This window comes from Diospyros lotus, chromosome 6, assembly GCF_014633365.1.
Source record: "Diospyros lotus cultivar Yz01 chromosome 6, ASM1463336v1, whole genome shotgun sequence".
Taxonomy (NCBI): Eukaryota; Viridiplantae; Streptophyta; class Magnoliopsida; order Ericales; family Ebenaceae; genus Diospyros; species Diospyros lotus.
In genome coordinates, this window is record NC_068343.1 from 9,905,413 (window position 1) to 9,928,857 (window position 23,445).

Below are 23,445 nucleotides of genomic sequence, written 5' to 3' on the forward strand. Positions count from 1 at the left end.
ATTCCTCTCTCACAAAAAAAGGCCTAATTTCAAACTCAGCGCTAGGGTTTACGGCACGTGAGTGAACGTACATGCATGCATACACAGATGAGGAAGTGATGCTTGCCTCAAGGACAGATGTTTAAAATCTGAAGCAAGCACAGGGGGTTCAAGAGCAACCGAGTGGGGGTCCCGGCCGGAAACAAAGGGTGCACGTAGTACGGGCAAGACGAAAGACTTGACGCTGCGCCGACAGCAAGGAGTCCCACTTGTTCAACAGCACAGACTACCAAAGTCCTGTCAAGCCGTAGCCCATATGATATCATCTACTTACTTTTTAGGAGAGGAGACTATATATATATATATATATATGGTTAGGCTGTGTTTGGACTGAGAGGGGGAAAAGCAAGAAAGAAAGGACAATGCAAAATAATTTCTTCGGAAGGGAAGGAATTTATTAAGGATTAGAGGGGAGGGGTGACCAAGACAATTCCCTTTGTCTCCCGGCCTCTCATTCTTTTAAATTTTTATCAGTTTATTTTAATTTAATTTTAAAAAATATATTCTATAACTCTTTTTTATTTTCATTTGTAGCTCTCAAATAAAGGGAGGAATTGATCAATTGTCTTCTACTTCCTCGTAAACATGGAGTTAATTAAATTCCGCAATTCATTCCTTTTATAAACTTTTTGTTGGGACTGCCAAACATAACCTTAATGTCACGCTGTAGGAACAAACAAACTTTATAATTTCGTATATATTATTATACGCACAATTAATATATATTGAGATGATATCACAGTTAACAGTGGTAAAATTTTGTGTCATTTTCTTTAAGAAATTATTTTTAATTATAAGAAAAACGATGATGCTAGCTAGGGTTTATTATTATTATTAGATATTATTATTAGTTAAAAAATAAAATACCATAAAGGAAATTACAGAAAGATATGTATTAATTTATTTATTGTAATTAATTGAGTGTGAGGAGTGGGTGGGAAAGGCCTGGTGGGCTAGCTGAGGCCTTGATGTCTACGCAAACGCAACCTTTATTTATTTAACTGTATATCCTTTCATATCCGCTAGCTAGCTCTACACATCTCTGCCTGCCCTTAAATATTTCTCAATTTAATTTCTACTTGGTGAAACCATGCGCATGACCAAACTATATATCCCATAAATTGGAACATTCACTTAGTCCATCCATGGCATGCTTTCATTTATTACCAACAATTTATGTACATTATTAATTGTTATATCGATCATAATTATTAAGGTCGATTATATTTTTATGTACGTTTTGGGTAAGTAAGTTTGATTAATTATTATAATCATGATTAAGCACAAACGGAAGGCATGCATGATGCATGGAAGGAACGATATCAAAACAACATGCAATTAATTGAGAGAGAGAGAGAGAGAGAGAAAGAAAGAGCTGTACATGTAGATGAATTTTTTGGTACAGTAAATGAATAAGAATGAGTTTACTTTGTACATGAAATGAAAGAAAGATGAAGGGAATATTGGATGATTTATGTATATATACACACACCATGCATGGCTACTATGGAAGGAGGCCGTTTCACAGTTGATTATATATATATATATTGTGCAGAAAAGTCCAATGATTGCACCAAGAGATAAGTTGCAAATTAAACTTGCACTAGCTAGAGAAGATAGAGATAAGTTATTTAACCCTTGTGACCGTACCTACCTGATTGATTAATTTTGTAGACTTCTATACATATATATATATATATGATTGGCTTGGAAAGGGTTAATTTCTAGCTACGATCGATGTTAGTTTAGTCTTTTTTAAGTTTTTTTGCTGGCTTTCTTATGCCCAAGTATTAATTTAATTTAATGAATGAATGAATCTTCTTGGCTGATCTCCGGCCTTGCTAGCTAGCTAGCTAGCTCATCCCCTAGCTACATATATATATATATATTACAACTTTGACAAAATTTTCATACCCAACACAAGTATATGTATTAATATATAGAATGCTAGTGACGTACGTACGTGTTAGTATATTAATTATTATTATTATTATATATTCTAATTGTATAAATCAAATCACAACCAACCACCATTTCTTTTACTTATTAACCATTGTGAATTAATATATATATATATATATATAAAGAAACACATTTTAATTACATAGAAGTTAATTTCTTTTTGCATAATATTATTTATTTAAATATTTAAATTAATATTTCCTCTAGTCGGCCGCCAAGTCAAGTGGTTGGACAAATATTTAATTTACTAGAAAAAATAACATTAAAAATACCACTTTAATAATTGTATTGAACACATGATATATATTTCAAATATATGAGTTTAATGTCAGTCAACTCAATGGTTACTTATTATAGTTGGTATCCCTCCATCCATGTTGGAGACTGACTGGAGAGATAGCATTTCAATTTTGATCACTTCACCATCCAAATTAAGATTATTATTTGTTTAGAACTATATATATATATATATATATTTGGTTACTTATTTATTTAAATGATTATTTGTCATGTGATTTATGGTTAATGTAATTTGTTTAAAAAATCAGTCAAATAATTATAATACACAAATCAAATTCAAAATTACATCGTCATACTGTCCACGAACAGGTGGAATTTGGGATCCCATACGGTCGGTCCCCTCTATAAAAAGGGGCCAGCCAGCAGGAGGAGGTGACGACTCTCAGTTCAGTTCTGCCAAGACACTCTCAGTCTCAGGCCACAGCTCCACTCAGCTGCTTTTACTGTACTTTCCTCAAACCCCTCCCTCTCTCTCCATTCTTTCTCTATCACGACGCTCAGAATTTCCCTTCTTTTGCCTCAACTTTCCCTGAAAATCAGTCCTCGATCTACGATTTCAAGTTTCTCCTCTCTCTCTCTCTCTCTCTCTCCAGAGAATGAACGCTTTCGACTTCGATAATGTGACGGCGGAGAAGGCGAAGGCCATGCTAAGGTACAATCGCCTCCAGACTGTCGCCAAACTGTTTCGCTTCGTCGAGATCTGCCTGGGTCTTGTACTTCTCTCATGGATTTCGGCTCGACTGCCTTTCGCCGTCAGAATCTCCGGCCTGTTTTTCCAGCAACTCTTCGCGGTCGTCGTTAGCCCGCTCTTCATCTTCTTAGTCGGAAACGCCATCGTCTTAACTCTCCTCTTCAAGTCCGGTAAGTTATCGGGCCAAACTCCCACTGACAACAATGCCGATATCGATCTCTACGAGGAACTGATCAAGAACAGAGAGAGCGAAGACATCTATGGACCGCTAAAGGTTCCTCCGGTTCCGGAACCGGAGCAGATCGTGTACCAGGAAAAAGAAGTCATTTCTGAAGTAAACACCGTCACTCTTGATAGCAACCACGTCGCGGTTGTCGCTGCAAAGGTTTCGGATGGGAAACCTTATCGGAGGAGCCAGTCGGAGAGCCTGAAGAGAGAGATTCCGGAGAAGCTTAGAGCAAAGCTCCGCCGGTCGGAGACCGAGAAATGCCGGAAAGTTGTAGGTTGCGGCCAGCTTCCACCGGAAACGGTGTGTTTGGTGGACCAATTGAGCAGTGAGGAATTCCAGCGTGCAGTAGAAGAATTCATTGCCAAGCAAGTCAAGTTTCACCAAGAGGAGAAGCTGGCCATTGTTACCTGTTAATAAAAAGTAAATAACAAAAACCTGCAGAGTAGAGAGAAGCGAGAACTGGATTTTCAGTTAGTTTTAATTTCTCTCTCTTGTTCTCTCCTTTCCTTTCCTTTTCCTTTCTATCTTAATTATAAAATGTTAATTAATGCCATGCACATGCAGTACTAAACTCTCTTGCCAGTAACCAATATTGTGTTAGAAAGAATTAAGATGATGATCTAGAGTTAATGGTTGTGTTTCCATCTTCAAACTCAATTTTATTATACATACTTTTCCCTAAAATTCTCCTCCAAACTATAATAATTAAGTTCTTCTTCATTCATTCTTCTGCCCATCGATGAGTTTATTTTAGTTGGATATATAATATATATAGATGCGCCAGAGCATTAATTGAAAAGGACTAATTATTAATGTTGTTGATCATGGATGATGGAACCTCGCTCACACGCTCAATTGGACTGTCAATTCTCAGTGCTTCACTACTGGAACAGCTGACATGATCTCTCATTCACATTATGGCTTTGTTCTTGGCTTGGCTGTGTGCTATGTGATGGAAAAGAGGAAAATGGAATGTATTCCAAATTTGGAGTGGAAGTGACAAGCAGCCTGAATATGCTTTTCCACCATTGCTATTTCAAATACAAGCTCATGATTCCAACATGATGTGATCAATTTGTCTACCCAGTACTCTTATAGCTTGCTTGCCCATACTTTGATATATATATGTCTACTTTCGGATACGTGGCTCACCTCATTTCTGGTGCCACGTTAAGACCTGAGATTTTAGAACAAGTTGAAGTTCAATTATTTCAGGCATGGAAGGATTTTCTTCTGAAATAACAACCAAAAAGAAAAGAAAAGAAAGTGGGTCTAATTAATTGGAAATGACACTAATCATGAAACCTCTGTAAGAAGGAATGGGAAGTTAAACCATCATTTCAGGGCTAATCGACCTCTTTCTACTGCTATGTTTTCTCTTTTTACAGGCATCATTGACTTATAACAGAGAAAGATTCATTCATCATTATAGAAGAATCCCATTAATTTTCTAGACCCCCAAGCGACTGATAACAAACCTGTCACACCATGATTTTCACAAGAGAGCCCATCAACCCATCTAAATTAATTAGGCTAAAGCAGCCCACCTCTCTGTTTGAAAGTACGGTTAATAATAATTTATCCTATAATTACACCATTGTCTCCTTCACTTTTTACTATACCTCCCCTAATCTTAAGAAAAGAAAAGCACCTTTTACTTTTCTACAAACAGAGAGAGAGAGAGAGAGAGAGAAGATTTCGTGCTCAACTTTCTTTCTTTTTGTTTCCTCCCTACTGTTGTTGTTCGCGCAATGATTACTAATTCCACTACCAATGACAAATGGGAATTTTGAAGCAATTTAGCTGTCTAATGGGATGCTAAAAAAGTATCAATAATGGGCTCTCTAAAGGCAGACTTTCAATCACTTTGGGTCTTCCTTTAGCTTTTAATTCTCTTTTGCGTTCTCTGTCTCTCACATGTGCACCCAAGAATGGTTATGTGTCTCTAATGGCACGCCTTGTGGTGTGTGCCGAAAGACGATGCTTTTTGTTCTCGGAGGCACACACACTTCGGTTTATCCCAATCTCGGCTGCCTGCTCTTATCCATTGATTGGGCCTTTCTTCTTTAAGAGAAAAGTATATTTTGATTGAATGAAATGTACGATGGAGTGAAAATGATTGTACAAATAACATTTTTAATATATATGTATATATATACATATATGTATATATACCCATTTCCAATTTTTCTCCACCATCGCAATGAAATCCAACCGAATTGGCTACTATAGGCTCCCCCATTCTTCATCTAATTTGTTCGAAAATGCAAGCCATCCCTTCCAATTTACGGGTCACAATTTTTCTATGACATGAGCTTGTGGGTACATCTTTACTTGAAATCTTAGCAAATATCAGCCCTCAAAAGCTAACGCATAATGATGCTTGAGACAGTGTTGTATTGGAGTTTTGCATATGTTTCCAAGTTCAAGGAGACTATCTTTCTGGCTACACCCAGAATGCTACTGAGGACTTTGTCAAGATGTGCTCAATTATATCTATGGGAACAAAGAGCACGACACTGCCAGAGAGAAAAGAGAGAGTTCTACCTACGCCTGCCATAGTTCACACATTTCTCGGTCGCCTCAATTTCTGAAAGCTTTGAACAAAAGTCTATATCATGAGAGGATGAGGCAATAGGTAATATTGTTATATTGATTAATACTACCAGAACTTCCATATACAAATTATGTGCCAATACATTCAAAATACCACTTTTTATTAGCATCGTATTTCACACATTACAGACAGTATTAATATAAAATTCAACATTAATATTTATCTCTATATATGATCTCACAACAATAAAGATAACCCAGTAAATCAATTAAAATATATTTTTGTAGGAGAAAACTGAAAAATCCTTATAATGCTCTCTTCTCTTAATTTTTATTTAAAAAAAAAACACTGGACAAAGATTGAGGACAAGTACAAGTGTAAGAAAGTGGAAGGAGACAAATGACAGATTGAGTGCAGGGGAAGGGTCCCCCATGTTGAAGGGAGGAGACAAGGAAGAAGAAGACGGCAAGGGGCCTTGTTATGATTATATATAATAACCAACATGTATCTATCTATAGATCGCCATACACACAAGCGAGTGAATATGACCAAAAAATAAAATAAAATAGAGCTCTTATCCAGTTTGGTTAGAATTAGGGTTAGGTAGGCTTGGTGGTTTGATGGACAGCGCTGTAACTGACGGCACATCAAGCTTTTCCAGCGGTAGAAATCAAAATCCACTTCTTTTTCTGCACAAAAGCATTGGCAACGGCTACACCCAACACATTGCCACGCTCAGTTTGCTTTGTCCTCACTCTCCACTCCTTCAAAATCAAGTACTCTTGCCATGTTCTCTATCTTTGTTGTACATTAAATTAAAATTTTAAAAAAATTATATCATTTTGTGTTCATTTTTTAGTAGATGACGACCAAAGCATTGACAACCACCAAGAAGAAGATTGCCCCGGAAGAGAGCATGCACCAAGCACAGATGCCAAGACTAACGCTAGCTCACTAGAGCCGAGCAAAGGATTACAAGACTAACCCTCCACCCAAAGCAACCTAGTCAATAGAGGCGAAGGGACTGAGAATGTATACAAACGAGTTAAAATTGGCTTGTTTTTTCATGAACTGGTAAAACTAAAACCAAATACATTGGTTAATTTGAAATTTCATTCAAAAGTGTTAAATTGTCCCTGACTTCTAAAAATAAATGCGTGAGTTAATCCTTATGAAGAAAACATAAACAGAACTTGTGGGTGTTTAAATACATGCATTTATTATATTTAAAAAAATATAAGTACTATTTAAAAGTTAACTTAATATAGTCTAATTTTGAACTTCCAAATCCATGTAAATTGGTAAAATCGCCACTTCAATGACCAGTCCAATTTGAAAGTCTCGTATAGAATCTTTGCACTCGGGTGAATCCAGCAGGCCGCGCAAGTCTTGGGCCTCGGGCCCTGGTCAACTGCGGCTGCTTTGGGCTTTTGGCACATTTCTCAACAAGCAAACTTCCATTGACAAAGCGATGACCAGCTGAGCATCAAACTAACAACATATATATATGTATACACACACACACACAAACACACACACACACACGGAGTAGTGATCATCATCATCATCATCATCATCATCATCATCTCGCTGCCAAGTTAATAATAAATACGTACTTGTTTTGGGTTCTCTTCTCTGAATCTATCACATTAATTAATTAACGAATTAATTAATCTATTTTTTTATTTTTTTATTTTTTTTATATTTTCCTGAGAATGAGAAAACAAGTGATGGGTCTTATCTCATGCTTGGCCATTTCTTCATCCACCAGCCTTGCGTAGTGCTTGAACAAGCAGTCCAGCGATATTCCTTCTCCGAAATGGTGCCTTATCATGGATTCCTGGATCGCCCTCACCGTCCTTGCCACCACCGTCCCGTAGCTGAGGATCTTATTACCCCCATCCGCCTCCACTTCCTCGCCTATTTCGAACGTTTCAAGCCTCTCCATTTCGAATGAACCCTCTCTCTTCACTTGCTCTTCTATTTCGTCTTTGCTTGCTGCGTAGAAGTGAACTTCGTAGGAGTCCACCTTCTCCTTCTCCACTTCTCCCTGCAAAAACAATGAATTTCGTGAAAATAAGTTCATACATAAATATGAATAATAAGTTGGACCTCACTCACATCCAAAAGCTATGGAAAAAATGTTTGGTATATTATATATATATATATATTACTATTCATATATATAGGTCTCGTTTCCTCCACCTGAGAGACCAAGATGGCGAAGGATCGAGAGAGAAGCTCCCACAAAAAGGAGTTGCCTTTATCGGCATGGCTTGCACCGATCCTTCCCAGGAAGATCAGCACCATTCGGCCTCCGGCAACGAGCTCTTGAGAACGCGATCCAAGGAACAACGAGAAATCGTCTTGGAATTGCCGGAAGTATGCTTTCGAAACCGCCGGGGGGCTGGATTCAGAGATGTAAATGCCTCCTTTGTTAATTGAACTGCCTTGCTCATCGTAAAGAGCCGTCGGAATCTGAAAAACTTAGTAAAAAACACTTAGATGTGGTACTAGTTATAAGAACCATACAAATTACGAGCTTGAATTCATGTTATGCGTAGTTTGATCCGTGAAGTTAGTTTTTGGTTTATATATATATATATATGTATGTATTCTTGGTGAAGTTGACGAAGGTTAATTACCCTAGAAAGCCAGTGTAGACTGTAAGAAGAGTAGATGAAGTGCAAGCACTCGCTAGGAAACAGCCTGCCGTAGAAAGTGCCCGGATAGCCTGCAACGTATATAGAGGGACCGCCGTCTCTTCTTCCTTGCCGGAGCTGCCTGTAAAACTCTGGCACGGCCTTGAAAATCGAATTGAAGTCGTTAGTGGGGAGATCGTTGAGGTAAACCCGGAACTCCGGCACCGACAGCAAGACCTTTCGACTGGCCTCTTCAATGGCGTCCACCATTTCTCTTAGGATAGCAAACGAGTTGCCGCCGGAGGAGCAACCCAGGTCAGCAATGCCCAAGCTCTTGGGAGCAGTAGCCAGATAAAGCTCTTGGAGTGTCTGCAGGGTTATGTTCTTCACCATATCGGAACCCTTTTTCTGCAAAAATGAATTAAATGATAAGAAATGTTTAATTAAGAAGAGGACGATAATTAATTAGTTGGATTGTGGGGGGTATGTTGGTTTAAGTTTTGAGAGGGAGGGATGGAGACCTGAAGGGAAGAGTTTCTGGCATAGCTAGTATCGCCGACACCGCCGGTCATGTGGAAAACTTTGTCGACATCCATGGTGAATGAATGAATTGTTGGGGGGGAAGTTGTTGGGATATCGCCTTTTATAGGCACTGACGGACGGTCCGGTCTTCTCTCTTGTGCTGCATGCACTCTGCTTTTTGTTGCTAACTTTTTTGTCTCCGTCTTGGCTTTGGCTTTTGAGGGAGGGTCAAAGGCTGATGAGAATGCATTTTTGGTAGCTAGCTAGAATCTGTCATTATTGTTGTCCAACAATCAAGAATAGAGGCCAAGTTGATGAGGAGGAGGAGGAGACTAACTTTGCCATGTTCGGACACAAGTTGAGAGAGCACCCACTAATTTAATTAGCTAATAGTAGGTAGCTACTACGTATACTCCCAATTGTTCATGTCTGCCAATTCTCTCTCTCTCTCTCTCTCTCTCTCTCTGTGATTAGAATTAGTGATCTCTATTTTCAAATCAGCAAGTCAAGCATTAAAGAAATGTCAATTTTAAAATTCTTTGTGAAGAATGTACAAATACATGAAGTACTAAAAAAATAATGAGATGATGAAATTGAATGGAGTATTGAGTTGTGGACGTGGGCGGGGATTAGAGAGTTGGAGGGAGATGAGATGAAGCAAACAATGAATAATGAATAATGGGATTGGACTCCACTCTCCATTTATTTGCTAGGGGACGGGGATTGATGGATGGATGCATTGGAGGGAGGGGCCATCCGTTCCGTGCCCATTATCCAATCTTTATTTGAGTCATCACATCAGGACCACGACCACACCCACACCCACGCCCACGCCTACGCCTACGCCCACTCGTACGGTTTTGTTTCGGCCGACTCCTACTTTTGGGGGCCTAAAATGCTCCCTGCTCTCTTGTTTGGGCAGTCAAAATGAGGATAAGGCTGGCTTGCCTGGCTGTCCTGTATACAGTGTACTACTCCCTCTGCTTTTCCCTCTTCTGTGGCCTCCCCACTCACGCCTATATGTTATGACTAATTCCCTACCACATAGGCAAGGGACAGAGAGCAGAGAGCTCGTTGGTGGTCTTCTACTACTGGCATCGAGCTTAGATCGCACGAAGAGGAGCACATTAACCCTAACCCTATTTAATTACCCACTTCACCACATTCAGAGCAGCTCCCGTGCGTCCCCCCTTAATGATATTAAATATGTTCCCATATCTGTCCCCGAGTGAATGAGAGAGAGAGAGAGAGAGAAATACATTTTTCTTTCATCTACAGACTACACCTTTTTAATCCAGAAATTTTTATTTTCTCATTTAGACTTGAACTTAGCAACTACTTTATTCTCATCTCTGCCCCTTTGGAATTGGCCGGATTGCTTTGCTCTTTAGTCTTTACTTTAAACGTGAGAATAATGATGGTCCTTGTCTCCCGGTGCCCCTGCCCCGTAGCTGCTGTGCTGCACCACCTTGCAATTGCTTGCTTTTAAAGGAGACTTCACTTCTTTTGCTCTTAATTATTATTATTATTATTATTATTCTCCTCTGCTCTCTCTCTCTCTCTCTCTCTCTCTCTCCTGCGGACTGTAGTTTCCTTCCTTCCTCCCCTTCCCCCCACCCACTTCAATCGTGCATAAATTTGGCTACGTGTCGAAAACCAGGAGGCGGCCAAGCCAGCCGTTGACAATTTGTAATCAATATTTTATTAATTCCCTCTCAAGTCTCAACCCCCACCCGCCCCTCTCAAACAGCAAACAGTGCAGCCAGTTTCAGTGAAACAAAAACTAGTGTCTCAAACTAATCAAATTTAATAACATGTTATGTTAATTAGTGATTAAATTAAGGTCGCCAAGAATAATTATTTAAAATATATTTCTAAATTGAATTTGACATCGATCTCAAACCATCTTCTAGCTAATTAATTAATTTAAGATCCTAAATATATATATATATATATCAAAGAGAAGAGAGTATTTAATTATAATTAATTTGGGATTGAAGTGAGTGAGTGAGTGAGGTTGGCAACATCGCAACCCAGTTAGACGTCCCCCCAACCCCAAATAAATAAATATATATATATATATAAATAAATACATATATGTATATGGGGGTGGAGGAGTAGGCAAAGCAGGCAGGCAGGCAGGTAGGTGGTTCGCTGAAGCACGCGTGATGATGATGGATGGCATACTGCTCCATTATTTATAAAAGATACTAAAGCTCGATCTCTACACTTCACGCCACTCTCTCAATCAAACAGAACAGAAACCACAAAAATGAAAAAGAAAGAAAAACTCTCCCAAAATGGAAACCTCACTATATATATATAATATATATGCATACATCTGAATTAAAATAATAATAATAATATTATTATTATATGAAACATAAAAAAAAAAAAAACTACATCTTCTTTTCTTAAATCATTTGGTGCATTGTGTGGGTGTCTGTTGGTTTTAGTGGAGAATATTGAAATCTGGAAATAAATTATAATACCCATTAATTAATTAATTAATTGGAGTATATATATGTATGTATGTATGTATTTATGTATCTTAATTGCTGTCCTCGTGTATTCAGCACATGACATGTTTAGTTACTTTTGACCCCCCAATGCATTTACGTGCATATATATCGATTAGTATTGGCTTAGCTTCTTCTTGATTAATGACACTTCATTACAGAAGAAATTCACAAACACGTCTCAGTAGTGGTTGCTTAATTAATACCATGACGGATGGATTTTTCTATATATCTTATATATGCGCTTGCATATAAGATTTCAATTAAATTAAATAATAATAATAAATAAATAAATAAATAAAACAGCAGCAGCAGCATAATAAAGTATTAAGTATTCATTAATTTTCAAAAACATAAATATATATATATATTAATTTTAATTAGCACTTATATCTTGTGTAATTAATTTGATGATGATGATGATGATGTGCTGCTGCGTATATATCTTTAATTACTCTGTTGATGATGATGATGCATTAATTATGAGATTCATGAACATTAATTCATATTTTTTGAATGTCGACACTAAGGTTACGTGAGTGATTATTAACGTTCATCCACTTAGTGTTATTGCTTTTAATGTGATTATGACGGCTACGTACAAAACACGTTCGTTCCTTCCTTCTATATCCAGTCCATATGTATATATATATATTAATTAGGATATCATTGGGTCTTTAATTAGATGGAATATTTATAATATATTGTTCTTACGCGCCTTATATATGGATTGAGACCAAAATTGGATTCTAATTTCTCTATTGCTCTTTATCCCACTCTTAGCGATGCTGACATGGCTCGTGGGTTTCTCTCTTTAAATCACCAACTTCAATTTTTAATAAGTTTTAAGAAATAATATTATAAATTTATTCTTGAAAGTATTCCCTAAAAAATTGTTTTGCATACAAATTATTCTTAATTAATTTTCCCATATTCAGATTGAGAATTTATTTTTTTTCCCCAAAATCATTTGAAGCCAACTCTTATTTTTATATATATTTTTTAATATTATTGTTATCGACGTTCGAAGTTGGTCGACCGTGATTCGTAGGCCCGTAATATGAGAATGAACACAAATGCAAAGAGAATAAACTAATAATAAATCGCATACAAGAAAATTTTTACGTGGTTTGACCAGAATGATACCTAGTTCACGACTGTTCTCTAATTTTTTCGACAGAATAACAGTATATCATTATTGTACATCTTTTATACTATTGTCTTTGACCCCTATTTATAGTGTGGGGTGTTTACAATTTTCATAAAATTCAAAATAAGATGATAATATTATAGAGACAAGATGTCTTTATCAATTTCATAAAATCGGGAATGGATTCCGCATTATCAAAGGTCTGGTTTGCCTTAAATAAGATAGTGGGTGTCGTCTCCGATTATTCCACGGTCTTTTTGTGATGTGAGCTGAAAGTACCGCTGGAAACTCGCTTGGTTCTGCGGTCTGAGTTCGGGTCTCAGCGACGTACAACCTTGCTTTGACAACCTTGACCTTGGACCTGTTGGGCTTCAGGAGATTGGTCCGGCCTGATGGGTCGAATCTAACCCATAAAAAATGTGGTCCAAAAAATACTCATAACACTTGTCAAAATACAAAATAAATTTATAACCGTTGAAAGTTTTTTAGTCTTTTGTTAGAGACTATAGGTTCGTAAGAGACTACAAGATATAGAAAATAGTTATGGACAGAAAGTGTCTCCTGCATTGGCCCTCTAATATCTAAATCAATCTCAACTAAAAAACAGATAAATACTTAGATAACTTGTGTAAAATGTTTTGGAGTGGGAAGGCATCTATATTTGTAGAGATTGACGCCAACAAAAGGGAGAGTATTCGCATTTTTTGAAATTATTTATTCTAAATTTTAAATCAGCAATTTTAGAAGTGAGTTGAGATACTTCGACCAAAATCACATTCAAAAGCTATGTTGAGGACATAAACGAGATGGTCTCCCAATCCTTCGTGGTTTCCTCATTTATCTTTTGAACTTGTTTATTCTTAGACCTATAATATTTTTGCAAGTGAGTCGTGATTACTTAGACTGGCTGGCTGAGACACAATTTTAAATAGGAAGTTTTAGAAAAATAACTTAATAGCATTAAATTTGTAAGTTTGTTTTGGATGAATTTGATGAAAAATGTTTTTCTATGAAATATTGCTGACCATAATTCACGTGCAAACACTAAAAAATGCTAAGGGAGTGTTTGTTAATCAAGATAAGAGGAAGAAAATGTCATATATGAGAAGCATTTTAGATGTTTGTTTTTCCAACGTGTTTGTTAAATTTGTTTGACCATTTTCGAAAAAATCTCACGTGATCTCTTATTCCCTTCTTTCAAGATAAATTTATCCGACCTCTCCCACTCTTTCAAGATAAGGCTCAATTACTTATATGCCCCTTATAGGATAGTTAATGCATTTTAAATATTTAAATTTATTAAAAAATATATTTATTTATGTCTTATAATTAATATTATTTAATATATTTTAAAATTTAAATGATATTATTCATTTCATTGATTTTTAAAATTTAAATTTCTCTCTCTATATATATTTTATTAATTAATATAATTCATTTCACCAATTTTTAAATTATTTTATTTAATTTTATATTTTATTATCTATTATTAAAATATGTTTTGGCCATTTTTAATTATCTAGGTTGAATTATTGTAATTCTAATAATAATTATTTCTACTTTTCAACTCCTTTTAAATTTATTTTTTAACATGAATTTAGAAAATAAAATATTATTTTTATTTCTTATTTTTATTTTTTTGACAATTCATATTAATAATAAAAAGAAAAAATGTTTACTTTTTAACAAACACATAAAAAGAAAAAATACAATTATCAATGGATTCCAAAAAATTTAACAAATATTCTAATAGAAATCTTAGAATGTTTTCCAACCTTATCTTGATCATTCCATATCTTGATCCGGAATGCATTTCAAGTTTATCTTGATACCTCTTATCTTGCTCATTTTAACAAACGTCTCCTAAATATATTAGACTCTATACTTTTTATTGTTTTTAGGTTACTTTTAATTTTTAATTTTTTAAAATAATAAAAACATGTTTACTTTTATTTTTTCAAAACGTATTTTTGAAAACAAAAAAAAATTGTAAAAAAAACTCAAAATAATAAAAAAAAATATTTATACTATTTCCATCACAAATACATTTAAAATTTTTAAAACACGAAAAATTGCTCCAAAAACATCTTAGATTGTTGGGCTTCCATTGTTGAATAAGTCCAATTCAATTCAATGGAATGGCAATGGGTGTAGCTTTGTTGGTCATGAGCTGAGCCTAGAGATGAAGTCCAATTGTTTCTTCAGATACCGGGCCGATCTTCCAGCACCAAAGGCTTGATCAACTGTTTGGCCTAATAAAATACCCAAATTAAGATGTTATAGGGAAATACAACACTACACTTGAATTTTTGCCGAACCAATAATTTAAAGCTTCTACTTCTACAGTGAATCAACAGGATAAATAAAAATAAATAAAATTACTTTTAAAAAAACAAATACAATTAACATTTAAAATTGCAAACATTAATTCATTATCTCTCTCTCGAATTCTGCCTTTTATGATTAATTTAATATTTAGTTTTAAAAATATATATAGTCCCCTGCAGGCACACACTAGATTTAACACTTGATAACCCTAATAAGGCTAAGTCCCAAGTTGATGTGCGACTCCACGTATGGAATGGAACACTCGGTCTCCGAAGTGGCTGGCCAGAAAAAGGCTCCTCCATGGATCGCATATGCATGCACTTGACCAAGTCGTAGCTTCCGCGATCGAACTCTTCCTCGCTCGTGGGAGAGGCCGCAGAAATGAATTGGCTTCCGAAGGTACGTAGTCCTCCGATCCAAGCGCGGCTGATGATGGAGGAGTCGTCCACCATTCCAACCTCCTATATATTTTATTTCCGGCGGGGACGATGGGTTGAAGAATTGAGGGAATTAGTTGAAGTTGAAGGAATCCACTTTCTCTTCTTCTACTACCAGTCCCTGCTCCATGCCAGCCGTTAGTTAATTAAGAGTAAACAAATCACATATATAGAAGTATATAACAATATTGATCATGAGATATATACGTACTACTATATATGGGTTTAATTGATAGTTAGCACCTCACCTCTGCATGCAACCATTTCACTGAGAGCCATGGCCATAAGTTTCCAGAGCTTACAGCATTCATTGCTGGAATGATCATCAGTTTATTAGAATCAAAATTAATTAGTTTGATTTGTCAACTTACTCTGTTGTGCTTTTTTATCCACGTCATATATATATAGATGTACGTAGGTACTAGTTAGTATGCTTTCCACATATATATATATATATATATATATATTAAGCCACTAGGAAATTAGTTTTCAAGACTCTACATTTGTTTCAACATGACATCAAATGTCTTATGCTTAAAACTTGGTTTTGTAAAAAAAAAAAATGTGAAAGAATTCATTTTGAATTCCATGATTAGTTCTGTCTATATATAAAGACACGAATCAATTATAGAGTTATCTTAAGCGCAAAATTCTCCAAACCTTCACATGCACGCAATAACTCCCATCACATGCAGTCTATTCTAAAATCGATAGATTGCTTCTTGCTTTGCCCTGACAGCTTAATTAGGAATTAATAACCTTGTGTGTCCAGTAAGTACGTAATTGATCATTGCTATGAGGATTTATATATATAAACGTAAGGTATGGCATATATATATATATATATAGTATGGGACCCACTGGGCTATAATCCTTTATTTCAAATAATTAGTTCATGTGTTAATCGTATTTACATTAATCATGTTTATTAACAAATTTATAATTTTAATAATAAAGGATTAAAAACTTTAACATGAGATTCCATACAGTTGATGTGATATATTATCAATGCAATCATTGTTATTCCCAAATTTATATGCGTGTCTCTATTAAGATATTTTAAATAATAAAATAATTTTAAAAATAAAAAATATTTATTATATATATTTACTATATACAAAATAATATTTTCAAAAAAAAATTACAAATTGACCGTCCAGATTTTTCTAAAATCCAAAAAACACAAACATAAATATTATCTCTTAATTATTAATACAAAAGAGTGATGAAACCCTTATTGAATGACTACTAATCTTATATTCTTATTATATACCCGATATGTCTGGGTATTACCATCTATTAGCTAGGCATCATCCGTTAATAAGATGATCAAGCCTATATATATATATATATATATTTTGCAACATTCTTAAGTCGATAGACTTTTTATAACGTTAATAATACTCTTTCATTACAACAATACAAATCTAAGAGTATTCATAATTATAGTGACCCTATTCAATATTTATCTCTATAAATATTCACATGCTAATAAAAGTATCTTCTCTAGTGATTGAAACACACCGCTCTATCACATATAGTAGTACAACATGTGACTAAGATAAAAGTAATATTGTTTAGAATTAATTTTAAAATTACAAGGAAAAAAAAAGTAATGTTTCCCATTAGCAATCTCTATTACGTACCAAATTTATTTCATACAATATATATAATATAATAAATAGTATCATAAAGTGAATGTAAGACATTAAGGGTGTGTTTGATTGGAATTATTTTTCATGAAAAATGTCACATCAATAAAAAAAATTTCATACTTGTATGTTTGATTGCTTAATATTTTTCATGAAATTTATTTATGATACAACACATTAAAGCATATTTTGACCCATTTTTCATAGAAAATTGCAATTAGGGGAGGTGAGAATTGTTTTTCATGAAATTAAAAAAAAAATTTATTTTCCATCCTTTTTGAATCAAACACACCCTAAATTTCAAACTCAATTATCAAATAATTAATAGGAGTTATTGGCTTTGTATGTACGGCATACAAAACTTTCAAAATGTCATTTTAATTAATTTTCTGGCCTTGATGCATGAAACTCAACAAAAAGCAAGCTTCCTCCTGTTGGGGGGCTCTGTCTCATGGGCTGATCGAGCCCAGAAACGAAGTCATGGTTGTAATTCAATTAAAATATAGTTGCCAGCTTCACTGGGGGTGCCAGCTTGATTTACCGTTTGGCCCAATGATCATTTCTATGAATTTTTATCGAAATACCAAAATTAAGGTCTTATGGATTTCATATTAAATGAACAAATTGTGAGGATTTTGGCTGTACTAATTACAAGATACTAGCTAGTAACAAATGAAAGTGGAAAGGCAGATGTCTTGAAATCTTTAATTTTTTTTTTTTTTTGCAACTTATGTTAGACTTTCTTTGCTCTCTATATTTGATATGGTTTACTGATTTGTAATTGATTAATATTGAAATGCAATCTAAAATCATAAAGAAAACAAATGAAATAATATATATATTTGAAAAAATTTATACCGCAAATTAAAGTCTTTCTCTATCAAGTTATTATGACAACAAATTAATTAAGAGAAATTAAATATATAATGCAAACTAAGCTCGAGCAAACAAAAACGGCATTTATTGGTTGAAAATGCCACAACGAGCCTTTTGATCTGAAATGCATATATATAGTATACATCTATTTAGTTGAAGGAGATAAAGATTAAATGATCAGATCTCTATATATAGTAATTGATCAAACTCAAAAGGTTTGAAATTTTGATAAGACTATATATATATATATATTATTGGATTGACAGTAGTTTATATAAGAAAGAATAATTAAGGAATGTTTAATTGCTTACTTACCCATACAATATTAATTAATGGTGAGCACTTTAATTGATGGTTTATATAGCTAATCAACAAAAACACTTTATTATAATCTCACAAGTTGTGTCACTGATTGTATACTGTTCATAGTCTATGATGCATGTCGAAATATTACCAACTAGTAAGGCACAAGAAACATAGAAAATCTAGTCAGGAGACTTCCGAATTAAGGAGATATATGGGGCAATTTGTATCAACTTACTTAAATAGCAAGCGCCGACAAGTTGCGTACAAATTATCTGAAGAACATATATATAGATTCACTAACTTTATCTCAAATCGCTGTTTCAATTTGTTCTTTTCATTTCTCACCCCTTTATTTATGGCCATACATATCTTCCGACCAAACAAGCACAGAAAGCCATTTAACGTACCTAAATAACCTCCACATACATATATGTATATATAATTCTCTATTTCCTTGTCAAGGAAACAGTGACGTTGTAAAACTCCGTCGTCTCCTTGGCCATACAATCGACGAGGTTTTTCCGGTACCTCTGGAACGCCTCGTCGATGATGGCGTCGCCGAAGTGGCTGGCCAGCAAGCCCTCCGCCACGGCTCGCATGCACTTGGCCACGTTGTAGCCTCCGCGTTCGGACTCATCGCCGTCGGAGAGGCCGTAGAGTTTGGCCCCACAAGCGAACCAGCTGACGGTCGAAACCTCCAAGTGGTTGATGGTGAATGAGCCGTCCTTTTCCACCTCGCTTTTCACTTCTGCCGGCGACGGTGAGTATTGAGGGATGTTGAATGAATCCATCTTCTCTTCTTCTATCAGCCCCTGCATTTCTCAGTTCATTATTGATAAGTCTAATTTAGTGCCGGCTGTTTAATTAGAGCCATATTGAATATTAATTAAGTTGTACCTCTGCAACCATTTCATTGAGGGCCATGGCCAGAAGGTCCCAGATCTTACAACACTCTTTGCTTGAACGATCATCGCTTTTCCTTCCTAAAATGGTTAAAACCATACGGCCGCCGGGGACCAGTTCCTCCGAACGACACTTCAAAAACAGCGAAAAGTCTCTCTGAAATTGCCTATGGTACGCTGGGAGAACGTTGGCCGGGCTAGTTTCTGACATATAAATGTTGCCTTTGTTGTTTTCTATTCCCTTGGGGACCTGATTAACAAAACAAACAATGTCAAGTCAGCTGTTAGCCTTCCATAATTATTATTTTTTCTTCTTTGGTTTTTTAACCTAGCTAGAAAAACATATTTCTGAGTATTATTATTATTATTACAAAAAATTGTCTTTAATTATGTTTAATTTTCCAGATTATGAAAGAAGAAAACAAAAGTTAATTAGCTAGCAGCACCTGAGAAAGCCACATGAGACTGTAGGAAGAGTGGACAAAATGGAGACTCTTGGTTGGGAAGAGCCTGCCATAGAATGAACCAGGGACTGCAGTCAGGAAACATGAGCTAAAGCCGAGCCCCGTTTTCTTTTTCAATTTGGTTTGGAATTTGGGCAGAGACTTGAAAATGGAGTTGAAATCGTTGCCGGGGAGATCATTCAAGTAGAGTTGAAATTCTGGGGTCTTTTTGTCCAGTTTATTGCAGCTCTTGACAGCGGTTTCCACAAGTTCAGAGACCACCATTAGAGTGTTTGGTCCAGAAGAGCAACCCAGGTCTGCGATGGAGAGAGTCTTCTCGGCGATTCCGCTGCAGAGCTCAACCATGGCTTCGTCTGTTATTGGCTTTGTCACTGAAATCGCCATTCTCTGCGCAACCCACCCCAAAAAGTACGCATGTCCACCCAAAAAATGAAGAGAAGAATTAGGAGAGAGCAGAAAATCACAGTTGATTTTACAGTGATAACCGTTATTAATAATATATTTAAATAATAATAATTACACAGTAAATAGTTGTTGTGGATATATAGCTATATATATAAGGCTATGCCACTTTATATTATATGGAGATTATGAATAAATTAATTGAAATTCTCTCATTTTTTCTGCATGTATATATTATTTATTATCTCATTTCTTTCATGATTGTCAATTAAAAACCATAAATTCGAAACTTAGAATAATACATTAATTCTTTATTATTACTAAATTTTGTGAGTTAAACATAGATACCACTAACACCCGACCCTGACGGGTGCATGCATAGAATAATAAATGGAAAGAGCTAGCTATTAGCTAAGGAAAATGTTATTGGTATACTTATTTTGTACATCTTGCGCTACATAAGAGAGTATTATGATAAAAAAATTCCTCATAAAGCGTATATAGGCGCGTGAGGCGTAGGGTATTTTGGTCATAATACTCCCTTATATAGCTTAAGATGTACAAAAAGGGTGTACACCTAACATGATTCATTAGCTAATGCTATGTGTATATGTAATAAATAAATAAATAAATAAATGCAAGTCAAATAACGACAACGTACGCGCGATTTCTATCACTAGCTCCGACACTTAAAATTAACCTGTTTCCAGAAGATGACGTTCGGTCGGTTGGATCAATAAGTTAATTAATTTGTAGCTGTGCATATATATATATATATATATATATAATAAAGAAACAAGAAATTAATTAATTAGTTGCTGTTGCTGTTTAAATATTTGATCAGTTTCTTTTGTCTGGGTGTTCTGGATTTAATCTTTACGTCGTTTGGCTAGCTAGGAATTGACAGCCATGAATGAAATTAAGGAAGAGTCCACCTATATATAACTGCCTGCAATAACCATTAAGCTAGCTTAAATTTACTGTGAAGAAGAAGAAGAAGAAGAAGATCATAGTCGAGATAGTCGATCGAGGCTCCATGCATCAACAACGCGCGCGGTGCCGGTGCGTGACGCGAGTGATATGATCTTCATGTCAATATTAATATTGTTTTGTACAGATAGATATTAAGAAGGAAGAATGCATTAATGTACGTATGTATACCTGAACCAGTGAATTGGTTGCGTAACTAACTTCTCCATTTCCTCCGTTCATGTGAAGCACTTGAGCAACCTCCATCTCTCTCTCTCTCTCTCTCTCTCTCTCTCTCTCTCTGTCACTGGTATTTGCTTTGCTGATGATATATGCTTGGTTATGAAATATTGCCACCTATTTATAGCCGAAACTCTCAAGTCCACGTACGTATGGTTGTTGAGCCCATTTTATATATATTGTGCTTAATAATAGTGTCCGTATAATAAATAAATGACGTCTTAGGGTGACGTTCTAAGTGACGTAAACCTTCTCTGAAGTAACCACCATTGGATTGCCTTCTCATTCCATTCATTTTCCACTTAAGCTTTCCCATGAAATTAAGTTAATTTGGAGAGCTAAACTAATAATGTTTTGGATAATATTTAAGTGTATAAGTTTTTTTAAATTTTTAAAATTTTGATTTTAATTGAGGGATTTTAAACTAATAATATTTTTATTAGATAATTTTTATATATTGGAAAAGCCTATCGTCCAAAAATAAACACATTCATCCGTATATGCATTGTTTGTGGGTTGTATTATATCGACTTTTAGTTTTATCAAGATAGTGTTTGTTAACTAAGATATAAATAAAAAATATAAGATATAAAAAATATTTTAAATTTTTTTCTTTTTCAATATATTTGTTAAATTTATCTGATAATCCTTAAAAAAAAGTCACATAACTTCTTATATGACATTTCTTAGATATGTTTATCTCTTTGTCCCTCAAGAAGATAAACATATTTTGAATCTTATAGATATAAAAAAAATTATGCATATATCTTTTAGTGTATTTTTAAAAAATTAAAAAATAATTTTATAAAAATATTAAAATATTTTACAGTCTTATATTAATCATTTTATATCTTAATTTTAAAAAATATTTTAATCTTATCTTACAAATTTTAACAAACGTACTCAAATATTTATGAGTTATGATTGTACAACACTCTTTTAACTAATGAAAAGGTTGTTTGGCTGCCTTTTTTTATTTGAGCTTTTAAGCTAGTTAATTTTTAGCATAAAAATTATATAGCGTTTAAGTCGATAATGTGTTTGAATAAATATACTTTTAAGCTATTAGTTAATATATAATTATGTGTTTGGTTTGTGAAAACTAATAAACTATTAGAACTCGACAAAAAGACTAAAATAAACATAATGTTGCATGATGTAAAATTTTATCATTAAATGTTGATAAATTATACATAATTATTAAAAATATATTAATAAAATATTAGTATATGCATTATATATCTTATATATAACAATAATATATATTATTATATATATATACATACACACAGCGGGCGATGGAGACACAAACAGAAAAAGAAGACGAGACTGGGGACAATGACGAATAACTATCGATGGGGCGACGGAAGAAAAGTTGAAGTAGATGGGAACGATAGGGGCAACAGCTGGTAGGGGCAAGGGCAATGACTAATGGTGGAGGGCAAAAAAGTTGGGGCGACATGCGACGAGAGGCAAAAGTTGAAAAAGAATAAAGGTAGAATTGAAAATTAACAAAAATGAAGAGAAGAAGGTGATAAATTAATCAACCAACGCAGGTTATATATAAATAGTCTTAATTTGTAAAAAACCTCCCCCACTTATAAGCTGTATGAATCGCTTAATCGGTAAGCCAGACACCCTGGAAGTCACAAAGCTTTTGTTTTGATACCATGTATGTATGTAATAGATAAAATATGACTATGATTCGGCCATTTTGAATCTGATGGAACTGTAAAATATCTAAGCTTAATCATTTTAAAACAAAAAGTTAAATATTGCATCCAATCATCTCACCCAAACCAATTTGACTTGACCACATATTATCTGTCAGACACTGTCGAATGCAACGGATATAAATAATATTGGGCCCACCAGCCCAGCATCTGATGTACGTAGCTTTTCAAATTCAAGGGAGCCACACGTGATCTGCAGCACCGGCCATTGTGTCATTTTTCAAATTCAATAAATTTAAGATTACGTTTAAATTCAAACATTTTAAATTTTAACTTGTAAAATAAAATTTATCCATCTTTAATCAAAGCATCTTATTCAAACACAATTTAATTAAATTTAATAGCAATGATCGATCTATTAAAATACCAGAAATCGAGGAGTTGATGATAGAATTTTTACAGAAAAAAAAATCTTATAATTAATTAATAATATAATAATTCCTGACATAAAATAATATGAAGAATTTATATAATTTTTTAAATATTTTTCTAAAATATAAAAAGGAAAAGGCCACAAAAAAGTTG

The 23,445-nt window shown here is 34.6% G+C and overlaps 3 protein-coding genes across 3 annotated transcripts; 1 reads left to right on the forward strand and 2 right to left on the reverse strand.

The window, feature by feature from the left end:
- The first annotated feature begins 2,897 nt into the window (after nt 1–2,897).
- On the forward strand, nt 2,898–3,635 carry LOC127803741 (uncharacterized). Its single transcript, XM_052340181.1, has one exon. It carries the CDS (start codon nt 2,898–2,900, stop codon nt 3,633–3,635), a length of 738 nt encoding a protein of 245 aa, XP_052196141.1.
- Nucleotides 3,636–5,899: 2,264 nt separating this feature from the next.
- On the reverse strand, nt 5,900–9,170 carry LOC127804969 (probable methyltransferase TCM_000336). The gene is made up of 4 exons (XM_052342100.1): nt 8,942–9,170; nt 8,424–8,828; nt 7,984–8,256; nt 5,900–7,828 (listed from the first exon to the last, which is right to left on the reverse strand). The coding sequence occupies exons 1-4, from the start codon at nt 9,014–9,016 to the stop codon at nt 7,478–7,480; spliced, it is 1,104 nt and encodes a 367-aa protein (XP_052198060.1). The 5' UTR covers nt 9,017–9,170; the 3' UTR covers nt 5,900–7,477.
- A 9,211-nt stretch (nt 9,171–18,381) lies between these two features.
- On the reverse strand, nt 18,382–21,287 carry LOC127803165 (S-adenosyl-L-methionine:benzoic acid/salicylic acid carboxyl methyltransferase 3-like). The gene is made up of 4 exons (XM_052339218.1): nt 21,140–21,287; nt 19,559–19,963; nt 19,108–19,362; nt 18,382–19,022 (listed from the first exon to the last, which is right to left on the reverse strand). Exons 1-4 carry the CDS (start codon nt 21,212–21,214, stop codon nt 18,657–18,659), a joined length of 1,101 nt encoding a protein of 366 aa, XP_052195178.1. The 5' UTR covers nt 21,215–21,287; the 3' UTR covers nt 18,382–18,656.
- Nucleotides 21,288–23,445: the final 2,158 nt, after the last annotated feature.

Excerpts from the sequence above, each read along its gene's own strand:
- LOC127803741 (XM_052340181.1), top strand. The coding sequence starts at position 2,898 with ATGAACGCTTTCGACTTCGATAATGTGACGGCGGAGAAGGCGAAGGCC.
- LOC127804969 (XM_052342100.1), bottom strand. The coding sequence starts at position 9,016 with ATGGATGTCGACAAAGTTTTCCACATGACCGGCGGTGTCGGCGATACT. Across the intron at positions 8,257-8,423 it reads GTCTACACTGGCTTTCTAGG|ATTCCGACGGCTCTTTACGA; the intron begins GTAATTAACCTT and ends TAAGTTTTTCAG. Across the intron at positions 7,829-7,983 it reads TCGCCATCTTGGTCTCTCAG|GGAGAAGTGGAGAAGGAGAA; the intron begins GTGGAGGAAACG and ends TTGTTTTTGCAG.
- LOC127803165 (XM_052339218.1), bottom strand. The coding sequence starts at position 21,214 with ATGGAGGTTGCTCAAGTGCTTCACATGAACGGAGGAAATGGAGAAGTT. Across the intron at positions 19,363-19,558 it reads GTCTCATGTGGCTTTCTCAG|GTCCCCAAGGGAATAGAAAA; the intron begins GTGCTGCTAGCT and ends TTTGTTAATCAG. Across the intron at positions 19,023-19,107 it reads TCAATGAAATGGTTGCAGAG|GGGCTGATAGAAGAAGAGAA; the intron begins GTACAACTTAAT and ends TGAGAAATGCAG.